Source organism: Synchytrium microbalum (assembly GCF_006535985.1).
Source record: "Synchytrium microbalum strain JEL517 chromosome Unknown SmJEL517_scf0038, whole genome shotgun sequence".
NCBI lineage: Eukaryota > Fungi > Chytridiomycota > Chytridiomycetes > Synchytriales > Synchytriaceae > Synchytrium > Synchytrium microbalum.
This window is the reverse complement of record NW_022158387.1, coordinates 56,966-75,082: the sequence shown is the minus strand read 5'-3', so window position 1 is coordinate 75,082 and position 18,117 is coordinate 56,966. Positions and strand designations below refer to the sequence as shown.

The following is an 18,117-nucleotide window of genomic DNA, read 5'->3' as shown; positions in this document are numbered from 1 at the left end:
TTACTTGAATTGTGGTTTAGGCATGGCAGGTATAGAACTCACACGTTTCATAGTATCTGCCTTCTTGGTAGGCGGAACAAAATCTGGAAAGAATGAGGCTATAATGCAAACAAGTAAAAAAGTCAGCAACCAATTGTCTCTAAGGTCCAACCAACACACGCAACTTACAAACACTAGCAGTCTCACGAATTCCAGAACCTGCTGAAGTATTGGCAGCTCCTTTTGCCCGTCTCGAACTGCCAGCACTAGAACCACCTCCTCCAATAGACATTCTTGTCTGCTTTTCAGGCTTCTTGGAAGCTCCACCTCCACCAGCAGTCTTTGATCGAGATGCATTTGCATTGTCATGATCCGTATCATTGTCATCACCATCTTCAGCTCCATCATTACTGGCTTTACGTTTCTCGTCAGCCACAAATTTGAGCTTCATGGTAAATGTTGGTGAGTCGGTTGTCCTTGCTTGAGGTCCAGCCTAGCACCAAAAAACGACAGATATTAAGCATTCGTCTTTCCGAAAGTCTGGCACGAACTTTCTTTATCATATTATGCTTACATGGACGTATGCACTGATGAATCCACTATAGTTTCGTTCACAATGTTCTCGAATAATGTCCTTGACCAACAAGTGATGAAAGATTCGTTCAGCATCTGTCTTGGTCATTTTGCTGCCTGTTTCAAAAGGAAGCAACAAAACGCACATGAGGGTTGTTGCTACGTCGGCGAAGTAACCTTTCTACACAACATACCTGCACCATGTCCATTCACTTTATCATGTCCTGCCTGTACAATCTTGCCATGTTTGGCTCCTCGAAATACATCCAAACAATATGCAAGTGTTACATTGTCACGTTCAACTCTACGAACTAGTCAAGAAACGTAAAAGCATCAATTGTTGCCTTCAAATGCAGGACCAATTTTTTCAGCCCAACATACCTATTTCGATAATGTTACGAACATCATCAGACACATCTCGTTCAACGATACGATGTGTTGCCATACAATTGTCACAAGTTTTTCTGCACAATTTGGCATCAAAATTCTCGCCAAAGTACTACAAGACAGCAAGGAATGTTAGATTCCAAATGCAAAAAAATATGCCTTATGGCAATTGCATCTTACATGCAAGACTTGTTGACGTCGGCACTCAATCTTGTTCTCACAATACGCAATCATATTCCTCAGATTGCTTCGTTGTCGCTTAATAGTCATTTGGAAAAGAGCATTAACACATAAAAAAAAGGAGGAAGGCCGAACCAACGATACCCACATCCTTTTGGTCCTTGTTTCCATCACCACCATCAATCAAGCTCCAGTGCTAATGAGACGGGAAAGCGCTTTAGTACACCTTGCAAATCGAAAAAGGTTATCACTGATGCAAATTATACCGTCCAGACATCACGGTACGCATAGTACAGTATACAACAAGATTGTTGACCATCTCGACCAGCTCGTCCAGTCTCTTGATAATATCCTTCGATCGATTGAGGTATGGCGTAGTGAACAACGAATCGGACATCTGGTTTGTCGATACCTTTTCAGCGACGAAAAAAATGACCATTAACTCCACGACATAACGATTCAGTCTTCTCCAAATATACTTACCCATTCCAAAGGCAACCGTAGCAACAATGATATGTACTCGATTCTTCAGCCAATTTTCTTGAGTCGCCATACGGTCATCCTTGTGCATACCAGCATGGTAATGCATGGTTCTCAACCCTTTTGCATTCTATTCCAACAAAAAAAGTTTCAATATCAAGAAGGAAAAAGCCTTTAGCAAATAGGGTGATTTGAAAGTTCCTTACCAATTTTTGAGAAAGCTCCTCACAAGCTCGTTTCGAGATGCAATATACAATCCCAGACTTGCCAGCAAACCTCTTATTTACAAATTCAGCAATCTCAACATCTGTGTTTTTAGATTTTGGCAACACTTCGTATCTAGCATGATAAATTCGTCAAGTTAATTTCTGGTTTTTTTAGGATCTCATTTCACTACTGGTAAACTCGACAGCTCACATGAGGTTGGCTCGATTGAAGCTTTGAGAGAAACATTTCGATTGTTGCATCTGCAATACATTCATAACGTCCACTGGAAAGAAACAAAAAAAAAACAAGCCGTTATGAATTCACTGCTGTATTAACAGGACATAACAGTACATACTTTTGACCTTCTCATTGGCAGTTGCAGTCAATGCCATCATGGGAACTCCAGGATAAATTCTTCGAATTTCACCCAAATCCTTATAGTCAGGGCGGAAATCATGACCCCACTGACTAACACAATGAGCTTCGTCAATCACAAATCTAGAGGATTTACGTCGTCAGTACGACGCAGCTGAGATTTACTACAAAAAAGCCAGCCGACCACACAAATGGATACCTCGCAAGACGATGTTGCTCATAAAGTCTTGTCAATGCAGTCTTAAACTTTTCACTGCGATTAATCATCTCCGGCGTGACGTAAAGTAGCCTTAGAAGAGACTTCGGATCATAGAGTTCTGCGAGTTGCGCAAAAAAACGCTCAGAGATGGCCTTCAAGTTTTCAAAACATTCCACAACACTTACGAGCATACGTAAACTGCTTCTGCTCGTCCGTTTGAGCACTGGACAAGCATGAAGCTGGTATTTCCTTGTTTAGAAGCTGCTGCAATTGGTCTTGCATCAGTGAGAGCAGTGGCGAGATTACAATCTGAGAAAAAGTGACGTGTCTTTTGTAAGCTTGCCACTCCAGAATAGCTGCCAAAAGACCACGGAACTTACTGTAATCCCTGACGTCGATCCATTCGAAATGATGGCTGGAAGCTACAAAAAAGGGTTAGATGGAACGACCAAATTCAACATAATCGTCTTAAGCACACAGCGCTCATACCTGATAACATAAACTCTTCCCGCCACCAGTGGGCTATAAAAGACATGAACCAAAGTCAGGTACCTTTGAAACAGACATCAATACCAACAAAAAACCTGAAGATAAAACAGTACAATTACCATGAGGACAAATACATCATTTCCAGCCAATGTAGCATCTATAGCCTCCAACTGGTTTTCACGAAACCTTTCCAATTTGAACCATTGACGTAGCGCCTTCCAAACGCCATCCGACCATGGATATTGTCCTTTGGAACCTTTTTTGCCAAAAAAAAGTAATCAATAGCTATACCAAAAATGAACTCTAGCCAACTGCACTCACCACTTTTTGATGCTCGAGCAGGTTCTGGTTCAGCTGGACCTGTCGTATCCATGAAAGCTGGAGCTCTCATAGACGGTATGGAAGGACGTGGCAGTTGTTGATTCGAGACCTTTCCACCAGTAAACGACATATCGTTTTCTTGATTTGACCATGACTGAGGCTGCTGTGGTTGTGGTTGCCATGATGCTTCATGTTGCAATGGCGGTCTGTCGTACTGTATGGCATATGTAGGGGGAGCGATATGAGGTGGTCGTGACAATGTTAGGGATGCTGGAGGAGCTGGAGGATCTTCCCAACGCATCTGCTGATCAGGTGTAGTGGGAAGTTGCTGCTGTTGCCGCTGCGGTTGAGGTATTATATTAGTTTGACGTATTGTAGGCTTGATTATCGGAGGAGCAGCCGTATGATCTTTTTGAGGGGAAAATAGAGTCGGGGATGCTCTAACATCTGATGGTAGTACTGGTGATGTTTCTCGAGACTGTTCCTACGAGGTTTGCGGCAACAGTGAGCCAAGCTGTTGCAAGCTTTGAACCAAAATACATTTGCAAGCTTACCATAGGAGCTGCAGTCGTCAGTCTAATAGCTTCCTTGATTTCTGTCAGCCGATCGTTACATACAGCCCTAACGATAGTTAATTGTCAGGGTTTACACCAAACTGTCAAGAATGCACTGTTGCATTACTGTTCTTTCATCAGATCAATCACTTGAAAAGACTTTTGAGCATCGGTAACATGTGGATTCGCAACGACTTGAGCGAGAAGCGCTTGCTGATGATCTAAAGTTCTTTGAGTGAATTCAAGTTCTTGCTGTAATATATCATGTGACATCTACATAGAAAGAAAGTGATGGTTACGATTGTTTTGTTCTAAAATCACTAAACAACACTTCTTACAAAAGTGAAAAGATGCCTAACATGGACCTGAGGAGACAAGCCATTTTGATTCAACATATGGTTGGTAGCTGTTATTATATCTGGCCTTGGTGGAGCAACCGATTCAACAGTTGGCTCCTATTTAGGAATGCATGAGATCAGTCCGCTCTCGTACCAAAAAAGACGAGTTGCTGCATTGGCCTCACTTTGACGGTGTTAGAAGTCTCATAAGTCACTTTCACAACAGGAGTCTGCCACATTCCTTCCTCAGGGAATGCGTCATCATCGAATTCGTATTCCTGAGCTGGGAATGCAGATCCTTCCTCCCAATGTTCATAAGCTGTTGTATTACCTATTTTGGTGGTTTTTGGTGGTGTTGGAGGTACTAGCAGTACGAGTCCGTTAGGTGAAGCCGAGTCTTCTACAAGCGTATGAGTGTCAACAATACAGTGTAACTCTTTCTGTGATCGTGATCAACGTACTTGGTGCAGATGTAGTTGTGGCCGGTACAGCAGATCCATCCAAGCTCTTCTTCTTTTTGGTAACAGTAAGATCTGCTGTTGGAGCTTTATCTATTCAATGCGAAAAAAAGGAGAATAAGTACGTGGAACTAATGTACTTGACTACGTCCATTCATACCTGCAACTCGTTTAGGCGACTTTCTCTTTTTCGAGCCAGCAGAAGGGAGCTTGTGAACTGGCATTTGAAAGTCATCATCACTACCATCCTGATTTTTGAGTCGTCCATCCGTATCGTCATCATCTTCAGTCAAATCCACCGTTTGCAATGGCCTACAGAGAAAACATAACACAGAACAGAAACTGGTGAGATCAACTAGATTTCCCAAATTTCGGCACATTCCAAACATGTCCACCGTGCTCTTTCGATGAGATCTATGTGCTCCACGCACTGCATGTCCAAAGCACTCACCATCTCACAGATGTTGGGGGATTACCAGACTTCTTAGGTCCTTTATGGACTCCAAGCAATACTACATCATCACCAGGAGACTTTACAGGATTCATTAAGGGAGTGTTGACTGTTGATGCAGGAGTTAACGTTCGTTTCAACCTTGTGGACGATGTTGTTATCTGATGCTGGTTGAACCCAAGCTTCCTGAGACTCTCTTCTAGATTATTTATTGGAGGCTTCGGGATACTCATGACCACGCACTATCTCTGATTCTCTATACCGACTGTGAGTGCTGCCAGTCACTGCTCATGTTTGGTCGAAGATGGAGGACTTGGATCTTTTGCAACTTGGCAAACGACGCTCGTTTAGAAGACCCCGAGAAGACCTTAAGTAATGATCTGAATTATCAGTATTGATCTTTGATCTTTGATCTCAGAACGACTGTTGGAGACTGCGCAAGGAAAACACAGCATGTCAGAATTTTATCGTGTCGCTTGTTACCGAACAAACTTCCGCCTCGAATGGAATTGTTTTCATCATTGACGACGATCTATTCGACTCGAGAATGCCATATTCTTTCTATGTATGTTGCTTGAGTGCAAAACCGCAGAGCTCTACACCAAACAACGCACCTGGAAAGCGGCGGAAGAAGGTTCGCGTAATGCACTGATTCCTGAGGACTAAATGGACGTATAGAGAAGTTCCCTTGATCTGTACAAGTCTTCCCTGGAGACTGTGGCCACTGTTCACGCTCTCTTTCTTTTCAACGGTTACCTGAAAGGATGAGCCAGTGTCATTTCACACCAAACATCTTTTTTGGGGTCGGCGAGGTGCAAATACTGGTAGAGATGGCTAGTACCACGACGGCTACTACTAGCGCATGGGGTCCCGTCCAGACACTGGAACTCTCTTGTATGAATGATACAGAGTGTGCTCCAACCTATTCGTGTTATCAGTGGGCATGTATTCTCACATCGACGGTACCATCTCCAAGTCCGATTCCTGGTGCATCGCCAGATCCCGCTGCTATACAGCTCGGTCCTATAGGGCTGGAGATATGGGTATGTTGTTGCTTTGGGGTCCAAAAAAAGTTGGGAGCTAGAGAAACGTGTGTGGATGGTGGAAGCCCCATAATGTAAAGACGAACTGTGTGCTGTGCCAGATTAACGGTGGAAAATGACTCCACTTGTGGTATCTTGTATCGCACAGTGACACATCGTCGTCGGTGAAGCTTGCCGATAAGCTTGTCGAACTTTGGGAGAGCCCATAGAAACATGCCTTTTTTTATTGAATCTACAATCTAACGTACTTTTTCTGATGTATAGCAACTGGCATTGCTAATCGTAGCCCTCCTTGGACTCTTATTTGCTGCTAGTATTGGCTGTATATACTACAATGAGATGTTTTGTTTCGCACGCCCACTCCCGTCGCCGGAAGACGAGGAATCTAAAAAGGATAAATCTATAGTAGTAGATATACCACCACCGCCACCCAGCTATGAAAAAGAGAAGGATGACAAGTCGTCTAGATCCAACAGGTCAAAGAGATCAGATCGTCATCGAGGAGACGCTATGAGAGACGGACGACCAGATACTCCTAAGAAGAGACCGCCAACGCCAGAAGAAGAACCAGGTCGACAACGTAAACGAGGAGGCAGTAAAAGTCCACAACGAATACAACGCCAACGAAACCCCAGTATAAGCCCGGAACGCATAGCACGCCAGCCAGGTCGCTCATTCACACCCGACAGAGATATGAGAGACGCACCTCGAGACCGTGATGGTAAACCTCCGAGGCGGATACGTGGACAAGCAATAGACCGTGACGTGTCACCCCCGAAACGAAAACCAAGTAGAGGACGCAGTGCTGGACGAAAGACTCCCGAGAATGCCTATATACCGAAATACGATGTCGAGATGTATGGATATGACCCGTATGCTAACTATACGTATCCTGGACAGGATCCGTACTCGTACCAGCAGTGGTCTGCTGGTGGTGGAGAGTATATGCAGCAGGATTACCCACAGCTGCAAGTACCGGCTAGGAGTAGACGTGAGCGTGATTTGTTGCCGAAGCGTAGTAATAGTGATCGGCCTTGGGCTACCGCTGGCGGAAGAGCAAGGAATAGGTCGCGAGAGGATAGGTTGGGTGGATCTGAGAGGGATGTACGTGCTAAACCCAACCGGTCACCACCGAGACGGCGACGGCCTGATGACTACTGAACATAGAATTACTTAATTATACAGTGGTGGACGCCGTTCTGCTTCTGGCTTGTATATATAGAGCAGAGTCTGCAACAGTAACCAATGTTTGAAACGGTTTTCTACTGAGATCTTCAAACGAAAGAGTAGTTGTGAAATGCAAAACTTTTATACATTATATTGACACAGCCTCCCCGAACAGACAACATGTGATAGGTCTTCCTTTTTCCACCAATTTCAAACTAATCTTCTTAAACAATACTTTAAAGCCAAACATACGCGTATCGAAACAACACACATTCAAAATCACTTGACTCTCGTCGTCGCACCACGCCCTTCCTGCGGCCTCACATTCTCACCCTCCTCATCCGAATCATCCCGCCTATGACTCGACCGTATCTTATTCCCAGGTATATTCGCAGCCGGAGACTGCTTTGTCGGGCCCACAGGTGCAGCCTTATTAGCAGGCACACCTTGCTGTGATGGTTGCTGTGACGGCAGTCGAGGACTATGCATCGACCCCTGCGATCCAAGAATCAGTCCAGGCGATGACGATATAGATGTGGATAGAGTCTTGTGGTCGTTCGATTGGTTGCTGTTTGATTGTTGGGGTGCGACGGGTTGCATGGCTGACGACTCGCGTAGTGTTCCGTTTTCGTTTTGGCGTTTCTGGAGTCGCTCGAGGCTGCGACTTAACGGATCAAACCATGCTTAAGAGGGGAGAGGTGTTATGTGGGAGTGGTAAAGGGGCACGCATCCAAGTTAGTTGGAGCGAGTGTGGAAAACAGTGATAAGGCGTTTCTTTTGAGTGTTGCCACCAACAAGCGCTCCAACACTTGGACTGCAGCAAGCCGAGATCCTCGTTGAATCCACAGTTTCCAACCATGTCAGATCTGTTTGCATACCTTTTGTCGACATGTACGATGATGCAACAATGTCTCGTATTGGCAGATAAGAATTTTCAACCTTCTCCTTCCTATCCAGTTCCTCCTACAAGCCGAAGCGTTAAACTCAGATCTTGGCGAGTAAGATAAGTTGCTGGAATCGCTCTGCTTTGTACCGTGTGTTGCTTTTGCACTAGATGTAATTTTAAAAGTCAGTCAGTTCTACACCAAAACATCCCAAAACTGAACGAGCGAGGTGCAGATATGACTTACGTAGTAGAGTTTGCTGGAAACGCATGTCTTGTCCGTCGTTTTCGTAGTCAGATTCTACAAATGCAGCTGTCCAAGTTGAGAGTTTTGGTGTGAGAAAATTTAGAAGTTGGAACACAGGGGCAACGCGCCCTTGGCAGGGTGTTGGAGGAGAGAAGCAGCGGTTTTTCTCGTGTAGTTAGCGTATACAGCACGTCCTACGTTCTTACCAAATCAAATGATTCGACGTTCTTCAACATGGCAAATGGCAAACAATTGATCAAACATCATTTTGCAGTCCAATGGTGCGATTGCGGTGCAAAGTCGAGATCCCCAATTTAAAATATACGCGTCAAAACGCGTGGTCTGAGCAGTGACAGCTTTCAGATTGGTCGTCTAGACAGGATCACACCCAAACTTCGTTCGTTCCGCCGGTGGCGGAAGGCAACAAATTGAGTATACCAACTGATCGTCAGAGGGTCAGAGGACTTGCCCTTGGGCTCACACAGCGTCTTTCTTCGCGTTTTCTTACCAAAAAACGGCCATCAACGTCGACATCCGACGCGTTGTTGGGCTGGAATAGCGATTCTCGGGACAGCTTAAGGTGCCGTCGGATTACTACTAATACGCTATAGGCTTGATGTCAGTCAATTTTCTGGTCCAGATTAACCTCCTTAGGTCACTTTCCTCGTTTTTGGAGTAGTAAACAAGCTGCCAAAGGCAATAAGCTCGAGGAAACGTATTAGAAAGAAAAATAGAGCTTGCGACGACCAGAAAGAACAAGGAAGCACGTGGAAGGGCTAGGTTAAATACAGATTTTTGACTCCGGTTGAGCATTGAAGCTTTTTGTTCCATTGTCGAATTTGACGGCTATGCCGCAGGGAAAGTTAGTAGTTCCAACGCGTCAACAGCTTATGAAACGTTGAAAACACGAGAATCCGTGCTATTCATTGCAAGAAAACACGTATTCGTCAGCAAATTTCATCAATTTGGCCATCCAGGCCGCCATTTTTATAAAGGGGCTAAACACGTCAGTCAATCCGCCAGCTGCTGCCAGCTTCATCCATCAAATCATTTTTTGTCCCGCCAAGTCTGTAATCCTGTCTGGTTGGTCGTGGTGTGCGGGTCTGTTTCTTGCAGCTGCGTTCGAAGGACTTTCAAAGTTGTGCCGTGAGGGAGAGAGGAAGCTTGAGAGCTCGTTGAATCTATTTGTATTGTATCGTAGAGGTCCAATGACGTCCACCTCAGATGAGCACAAGAAGGCTGGCAATGGTAACAATCGCAAACAATGACATTTCAAATGTTGCAAACATGTTCCCAACACATTCAGTACCTAGCCTTCTTCTCCAGCCAGCTCTATGATGAAGCGATACGAGAGTATTCTACTGCTATTGTAAGCATCATGATCGTCATTGTGGTTGCAACATTCAACCAACATCATCACACTTCTTATTGTGACGGCAGATCAAGAATCCAGGCATCGCAACATACTATACAAACCGTGCGCTCTGCTATTTGAAAATGGCCGTATACGATAGAGTATCCACTGATTGTGAAAAGGCGCTGGAGATTGATCCGAAGTCTGTCAAGGGCCATTATCTGATGGGACAGGCTCTGACGGAACTAAAACGCCCTGAAGCTACCGGTCATCTCAGGAGAGCAATGGAACTGGGCCTTGATCAGAAAGTTGCCTATCTTGAAGTGAGCAACAGTCATATTGTTCCTTTCCACTTGGTGATCCCTTTCTGATCTTGATACTGTTAGGAAATCTCGACAGCCTACCGAAAAGCCAAAAAGCAAGCGTGGGAAGTCGCTGACTCGAAACGCAGACTAGAAGAATCAGACCTCTTGAAATACTTGACAAACCTCGTAGAACGAGATAGACAACGAATGCTAGAATTATCAAAGGACGATATAGATGAAGGTGCAGAAGCGGCAAGAGAGGAGATCAACACTATACACAATGAACGACAATCTCAAATCGCAAGTCTCTTTGCTCAAGGTAGAGTCAATTGGAAGCTTACGCAAAAGCTGCAGAACTGACCTGATGTCTTTACCACAGCGAATGAAAACGGCAAGGAACGTGTCGTCCCCGATTTTGCGCTAGGCAAGATATCTTTTGAAGTAATGACAGATCCTGTCATATCGCCCTCTGGCATTACATATGATAGAACCGAGATCGTATCAACAATCCGAAAACTAGGTCCGTTTGACCCATTCACTAGGCAGACCCTCCGGGAGGCAGACTTGATTCCAAATCTTGCCGTCAAGGAAGCTATCGAAGACTTTCTTAAAAATAACGGTTGGGCCGTAGATTTTTAAAACACGTCTTGCTGACTAGTAGAACCGCAACCGCCTCATATAAGACAACAAGGACTAGTTTGCATTTGCATTTGCTCTCTGCCACATGCACAATCTGTAAAATGTACTATTTGACCAAACTGAATATACCAGACCAAGAGAACATCTAGTTTTGGATGTACCAGCTTGTCGGCCTCATATCACTCGTCACATACGCATGGAGTCTCTCATCTAACATGGTCATGGAATTTGTCAGCATTCATCAAAGTTTGAGATGGTTGCTTCTTGTCAAGTGCGAACTTACCACTGTGGACTGTATCAAACAATTTCTTCACAGCAGGTGGAAGCCCTGGTAAGAACTCTGGTTCATCCATAGACATGAGCTCCATACACTGATATGCAGCTAGGTCTGCATATGACATCTAATTTGGTTGAGAGGTTAACACAGTTCGATCATTTTTTTTTTGCGTGCTTGACCTTTTCGCCAATGTAATGCCCCGTATCGCCATTCTTCGCCAGCAGCACTTCATGCTTTGCAAATCCAGAAGATAGAGCGGCGTCATATTTGGCTCGAGCTTCCTGTCCTTTGCCTTGGGCTTTAGCGATGCGGAAAGTACGAAATGCGTCCCTGGTTGATAGTGTAAGAGAATAATCTAAGTCCCCACTTATTTCGATATAACGTACCTCATATCAAGTATCTGCTCGAATATCGAGTCAAGGAGTGCAGCTTCGCGTGAACTACCAAAAGCAATTTCAGGTCAACCAAACACCATCAATCCAGCACCACCGCCACGACAAACCTTGATCCATTCATTCCAAACTCTCTCGCAAGATATCTCTCAATTGCATGTGATTGGCTCAACGTGTGAAGGAGTGCACCGTTTGCATCAAATTCTTTGAGTAATGGCATTTGGCCCCATGGACTGTCATCCTTTTGTAGATTCCATTGGTCACGAGTTAGGTACGTATCCTTCCATTTCGCACCTGCTACTGCGAGGATGAAGCGGGATAGTTCGGCTCTTGCCTATTATAAAACGAGCATTTAAGAATGTTTGATGTTGATCAATCAAACTTTGAACGTAGGAGGGCAAGACAGTCAATGACATACCCGTGATTCAAAGTAAACAATCTCGTAGGAATCTGTGGCCATCTTAGACTATTGCTACGCTCGATAGTTTGAAACGTCAAGTTTCGCAGAAGTCGGAGTTCCGATTACAAAACAGTTCTGAGCGTGCTCAGGCGTTCACGACTAGAGATTATACAGTTCTGTGCAATTACGCGTCATATTGTATTAATATGATGTAAAAGTGCTTGGTTGACAATGACAGTGCGTGCCGCAATCCAAGAAAGGGAGCAACCTGAGATCAACTTTCGCCATACTAGCAGAGAGTAGCCTCACCACGCCCGCCGAATTTCACTGCATATACCTACCTCATGTAGTCTGTTGACGAATTGACCAAAGAAGGGAGAAAAAAAGTAGATGTCTCTTATGTAATGGTTCCAATGCACACACTCACACATCTCAGCTTCTCCTCGGTTCTAACCTGCTTCCCAAGCACCACAGATTCGGATGCACATGTACACCAGATCCACCAACCAATTCCTGAAATTGCCATCCGGATGTGTTATATTAGCATCCGTGAAGAATCCAAACAGAAAGCATTTCAAACGTTCAATTCTTGGTAGAAGGCGTTCGTGGGACAGAGCCCGGCTGGATTATTATCGAGGGTCTGTACAGTTGCAATGAAAGAGGAGTGGTTTGTGAGAATATGAGCACTACACAGGACAAGATCATAGTGAAAATAAGAAGAGTTCGGTTTACACTGTCGTGTCTTGAGGCTTCTTACTCTTCCTTTTGCTCAAACAAGGGCAAAAAATCTACACCGTAAATTGCCAATTACCATCAACAGTTGGTGTTTGTTTGGTAGTCGAAGAACGTCAAACCCCCCCCCCCCCCCCAAGTTGATGTTGGAGAAAGCTTCTTTTCGATGCAGTCTGCTGTGCCGACTATTCTGGAAGACATCGGCAGAGTCTGGAGACCCGGGGCAAATATTGGACCTCGTCCTTGCTCTTTGGAGTCGTCCGTGTAAGTCTTTCCACAAAAGATTGATTTCCTCAAGTCACATTAGAGGGAGTCAGTGCCATTCCTCAATCCTTATCCACTCTTGTCCTGTTGGGAATGTGTTTGAAAGGTGGTCTGTTCAACAGGCTCAGCAACTCATTATCGAAAACATCAATTGCATTGTACTGAGAAACATTGAAACTAGCATCAGATTCCCATCGTTTAGCTTAAAACGCTTTCAAGAGGAATCACCTATGCCAAGAAACAGTAAACACAATGTACTTCACATAGCAGTCACAAGGCGAGAGAACACACTTTACACAAGTGCCAATCCGCCGCGGCTTAAATGCTATGTATCGCGGCCAACCACATACTATTTCAAAGCTCTAATGTGAATCAGCATGGTCAGTCAATCGTCGTTAGGTCGTAGCGAATATTAGCAGCAGGTAATAGATGTTCATGACCTGATTTGCTAGCAGGATATCCGTGATTCGTCTCACACCTTCACTGAGACCTTTGTGAGTTTCAACTTCTTGCCTTTCAATCCAGTTCCTAGTCCAAAAATCAAGCACATTGAACCAATCAAAGTCATGGAAGGCGTCTCCAAGACACTTCAATTTTCCAATTATGAATGTCAGATCAGGCTCTTGTACGTTACAATTCGTTTAGATGCTGGTGGTGCTGTTGACGACGGTTGGTTGCAGCGTAAGAAAGAAGAGAGACACTGACATATGATAACTGTTTCACTAATGATTCCATTCTTCTCATTCTTTACTCTTCCGTTTCCTCTTCAGACACTTACTTTCATTGAGGCACTGTAACATGAAATTGATGGGCTTTGAGGGTTTGAAACTATTATATTGAAATTTGATGCAGTGCTCTGCTCTTTGTACAGCTCCAACATTGCCTTAGAAGGAGACACCACCAATCTCTCAACTTCGACCATAGTAATGAGGAGCAGCCTCAGCAAACCATGCTGGATTCACTACAGACACATTCCTCATATATTGTCTTGACGTGTGCACCTTTGACGAAAAAAAACGACAAGCAAAACGAGAATCAGTCAAGTCCTGGACGGCCCACCGCAATCCCTTAAACCACAAAACATCACCGAACTCACCAACTCATTATAAAACACACCCCCAACCTTCTTCCCAAACACAACCGAGCTCGGATGCACATGAACACCACGTCCACCAACCAACGTCTTGAAACTACCATCCGGATGCGCGACAGCAGCATTCATAAAGAATCCAGACAAGAAACATTTCAGAATGTTTTCGGAATTGATTGTCTGTGGTAGTGTGATTTCTTTGCTTGGGAGGAGACGTGCGCGGTGGCAGAATTGGGCCAATTGGGTTCGAATATCCTGATTTGTAGGAGGCATTTGAAGGATGAGGAAGCAACCAAAAGAGAGATCAACACGGTCTGTCTATAATAGGATGATACATACCGTGACTTGATGCATTGCACGACTATTAACGAAATTATCAAGGCACCACTGCTTGTTCTTCTTCACGTCGTCGTATGCTCGTAGTACGTTCAAGAGACTTATATGATCACCTAAATTATAAAAGCAGACTTTTAGTTGAATACCTTCAATCAAGTTGAAACTGACGCAAAAAGAAACCAAAACACAGTATTCAAACAATACCATCAAAGCTAGTAAACTTCTTCCTCGCTGCAGTTGCTTCTTCACGTTTATCATGGGGTGTGAAAAAGACTGAATCCACACTGAGCATGGAGACAATAGAGATAATTTCAGGTACGCAGTTCATTGCTTTGGATTTAAGCAAGACGCGAGCATATGGAGGGTCAACTGGGAACTCTGCCATTGATTTTCCTATTACAACGAGAGGGTTTGAGTCAAACAAAGAATGTAAGTATCGTGTCAGTTGCTTCTTTGCGCTCATAAGACATGATGCCAACAAAAACAAGGCCTGTCAAGCAACCCAGTATGCCTACCTAATTCAGTAAGCTTCCCATCATCACCAATAGCACCCAGCGCATACAAAGTCTCCAACCCCCTCTCCAAAGCTTCTCTCGGCGGTGCATCCAAAAACTTGAATTCGAGTAAATTAGATACTCCAGAAGCCATCAAGAGTAATATCACACTTGATAGATTCTTTCGCAAGATTTCAGGAGGTGTTGTTTCAGGCAGCAGACTATAATCTGATTTGGTGTATAGACGAAAACACATTCCGGGAGAATCACGACCTGCACGACCTGATCGTTGCTTTGCTGATGCGCGTGATATTGGTTCGACTCGTAGCACTTCGAAGCCTGTGTGAAAAAGGAACATATTAGGTATTTTTTGATAGAACGTGACGCTTTTTGCGCACTATTGCAAGTGACTCCAACCAAAAAAAACATGAAACAGGAACAAGCTTGTTTACCTGTCTTTGGATTGAATCCACGAGACTTGGCCATCCCAGTATCAATCACATACTTCACTCCCGACAATGTGATACTCGTTTCGCATATATTAGTAGACAGCACAACCTTCCGATGTCCCTCCGGAGTAGGCTCAAAAACTTGCGACTGCTGCCAGGTCGGCAAATTAGCAAATATAGGTGCGACGAGCAGTTTCAGTGCTGTAGGCGGTAGTTCTCGAGATGCTTCATTTAATATGTTGGTTACGGATTCAATTTCTTCTTGACCTGTTAGGAATACGAGAATGTCACCGTTTGGTGGGTACTTTGCGTGTGTTTGGAGGGTTGTTGATACTGCTGCGTCTAGATAGTCTTCTTGCTTTTCGTCTGTGTGGAAGATTTCGACTGGGTATTGACGGCCTGGGATGTTTACGACTACCGCACTAATAAAAGACAGCAAAAATGCGAGTGAGACAAAAAAAGGAAAACTTATCAACCGTGAACAGGATCCATATTGAAGCCTCTCATACGTACTCCTCAAAGTAGTCCGCCATCTTCTGCGCATCCAGCGTCGCACTCATAACAATAATTCTCAAATCCTTCCTAACCTCTCTAATACTCTTCACCATCCCAAACAGCACATCAGTTCTCAGCGTCCGTTCATGCGCTTCATCCAAGACAATAGCAGAATACTTTTTAAACAGCGTGTCCGACAACAGTTCTCGTAGCAGCATTCCATCAGTCATATACTTGATTTTGGTCTGTGGGGAGCACACTTCTTCGAAACGTATCGAGTATCCGACGAGACCACCCAGTGTAGTGTTTGTTTCTTCTGCTACTCGTTTGGATATTGAGATTGCTGCTACTCGACGAGGTTGGGTTATTGCTATTATGCCGCGTTTGGTGAGGCCTGATTCGTGTAGGAATTGTGGTATTTCTGGTGGGGAAAAACACCTGGTTGGTACCCACGAAGAATGCCTAAACCCAGCTCTTTCGTGTACTCACGAGTCGTCTTGCCAGATCCAGTCTCACTGATTACAATCAAGGTCTTGTTTGCTGCAACCACATCCATAAGTTGTTTCTTTGCTGAAATGTGACGAAGATGCGTAGCAGGGTTAGATTGTTTGCATGCAACTACATGTAATTTTTTGTATTTGCTCTAAAGTACCTTGATAGACAGGAAGAGCTTCACGTTGAGCTTGTAAACTCGACACTACAACAGTCTGTTTCTTCTTTTTCGTGTTGGTAGTCTTTTGAACCGGCTCTGAGCTCAATGCACTGGGTGATCTTGTTTCTGTAGTCGGTATAATGGACTCGACATCATAAGAGATCAGCGATTGGTTATGAGGTTGATCGAGTTCGTGTTTTTTGTTGGTGATTTGAGCAATGATGTCTGATGAGTCAAGCACTTCACCAAGATCCTCGTCATCATGTATCTGTTTGGCGTTCTAAATATGAAAAAGATCAATAAAATAAACATTCAAGCATCGTTCGCACGTCACTTTTTTTGCTTCAACACATTTCTGGCAACCAAAAAAAGAGTTACCTTTTTGGGAGCTTCAGATTTAGTCGCCCGTTTTCTCTTCCGGCTGGGATCCTCCATTATTAGGTAAGAGCTATACCCCGACGATGCTATTTAGAGCTACCTTCTTTGAGTTTATGGCAACTATCTCGAGAATCTCCGTTGGAAAGGGTGCTAAAATCAAAACACGATCAACGCTAACAATCACCGTCATTCAACTATGCAAGTCATGCAGTACGCATTTAAACTGGCTGTAATTTCGCTCGGACTCGTCCTCATTGCTATCTACTACCACCTGGACTACTCTCACGTCGTTACATTTGGCTGTGGTATCGTCTTTGCCGCCCTTGTCGTCGAATCAGCCTTCTTTGATGTGCTCAGAGGCATAATCGAGTATCTTTTCACGCCTTCAACCTACAACTATGGTCTGGATCATGCCGTTTTGAATGCGAGGGTTGATTCGCTATGGTTGAATATGGGATTGTGGACTAGTGATGAGATGTCTTTCCAGGAAGCTACCCAAGGTAGGGCTGCTATCACTTACAAGTCAATGGCAATCAAGCTGACAATTTATGGTGTTAGGTCTCTTGCGAAAAGTAGTGGAATCGCTCAACTTGAAGAAAGCTCATACTCTTGTTGGTATGGTTCTAGAAGAAGTGTTTTTTTCGCCTCCCATGAACAATAATCCTTCTGTTTTAGACTTTGGATATGGATGTGGCGACCAAGACAACTGGCTATCCACCAATTACCCAAACCTCTCAATAACAGGTGTTACTCTCGAACCCTCTCATGTTTCTGCAGCACGATCACGTTTCAGGAGTCCAAACCTAAGCTTCCTCATCGGAGACGCTGCTGATCCATCTACATGGCGCGATGAATATAAATCCGCCGTACCTGTAAAGCCAGAGCAGTTTGATGCTGCACTGTCACTAGACTCGGCATACCACTACAATACCCGTAAAGCATGGCTCGCCATTACATATGGAATGTTACGTAAAGGTGGTAGGCTAGCTATTGGGGATATCATTATCGGGCCAGGTGCACAATCGTCATTCTGGAATCGCTGTGTCGTGAATCTATTCTGTATCTTGGCTGGTGTACCTATGGACAATCTGATTAGTGAGGATGTATATAAGAGGAATTTAGAAGATGTTGGGTTTGTTGAAGTACAGGTTGTAAATATCTCTGATCAAGTCCTTCCAGGAATGTCAAAATTCCTGATGAGGCACAAAGGGTATATGGAAAACGTCGTTAGTATTCCGTATAGGTGGAGGCGCTATGAATCATTATCTGGATTCCTGGCGTTTGTTTATGGGAAGGATATTCTGAGATTTGTAGTTGCTACTGGACGTCGACCATCAGCATAGATCTGCTACCAATCAGTGACTACTTTGTACAATCTGCATTTTTGTACTTCTGCATATAATATTATAGCATTTGAATCTAGATTACTACTGTCGTAGATGTTCATACTGTCGATCCCGTTTTTTGGCCTGCCTTTTGTATACCCACACAGCGTCTTTGTAAAATTTTCACGCGATACAATGCGATTG

The 18,117-nt window shown here is 44.2% G+C and overlaps 4 protein-coding genes across 4 annotated transcripts; 2 read left to right on the top strand and 2 right to left on the bottom strand.

Annotated features, from left to right (window-relative positions):
* On the bottom strand, window positions 1-5,224 carry SmJEL517_g04902 (uncharacterized protein; the record flags this gene model as incomplete). The annotated part of the gene is made up of 25 exons (XM_031170830.1): window positions 1-98; window positions 169-472; window positions 554-669; window positions 747-863; window positions 934-1,051; window positions 1,120-1,197; window positions 1,259-1,315; window positions 1,386-1,531; window positions 1,603-1,729; window positions 1,806-1,938; window positions 2,017-2,089; window positions 2,162-2,304; window positions 2,381-2,498; window positions 2,566-2,689; window positions 2,761-2,802; window positions 2,870-2,902; window positions 2,989-3,125; window positions 3,191-3,674; window positions 3,745-3,811; window positions 3,872-4,017; window positions 4,083-4,199; window positions 4,268-4,482; window positions 4,544-4,633; window positions 4,701-4,852; window positions 4,992-5,224. 25 exons carry the CDS (start codon window positions 5,222-5,224, stop codon window positions 1-3), a joined length of 3,468 nt encoding a protein of 1,155 aa, XP_031023212.1.
* Window positions 5,225-9,539: 4,315 nt separating this feature from the next.
* Window positions 9,540-10,629, top strand: SmJEL517_g04901 (uncharacterized protein; the record flags this gene model as incomplete). The annotated part of the gene is made up of 5 exons (XM_031170829.1): window positions 9,540-9,579; window positions 9,645-9,700; window positions 9,772-10,008; window positions 10,072-10,309; window positions 10,370-10,629. The coding sequence occupies 5 exons, from the start codon at window positions 9,540-9,542 to the stop codon at window positions 10,627-10,629; spliced, it is 831 nt and encodes a 276-aa protein (XP_031023192.1).
* Window positions 10,630-13,602: 2,973 nt separating this feature from the next.
* SmJEL517_g04900 (uncharacterized protein) lies at window positions 13,603-16,645 on the bottom strand (the record flags this gene model as incomplete). The annotated part of the gene is made up of 10 exons (XM_031170828.1): window positions 13,603-13,695; window positions 13,791-14,039; window positions 14,124-14,233; window positions 14,325-14,513; window positions 14,636-14,953; window positions 15,067-15,485; window positions 15,577-15,979; window positions 16,048-16,128; window positions 16,211-16,490; window positions 16,589-16,645. The coding sequence occupies 10 exons, from the start codon at window positions 16,643-16,645 to the stop codon at window positions 13,603-13,605; spliced, it is 2,199 nt and encodes a 732-aa protein (XP_031023191.1).
* A 139-nt stretch (window positions 16,646-16,784) lies between these two features.
* Window positions 16,785-17,931, top strand: SmJEL517_g04899 (uncharacterized protein; the record flags this gene model as incomplete). The annotated part of the gene is made up of 3 exons (XM_031170827.1): window positions 16,785-17,088; window positions 17,147-17,203; window positions 17,264-17,931. The coding sequence occupies 3 exons, from the start codon at window positions 16,785-16,787 to the stop codon at window positions 17,929-17,931; spliced, it is 1,029 nt and encodes a 342-aa protein (XP_031023167.1).
* Between the last annotated feature and the right edge of the window lie 186 nt (window positions 17,932-18,117).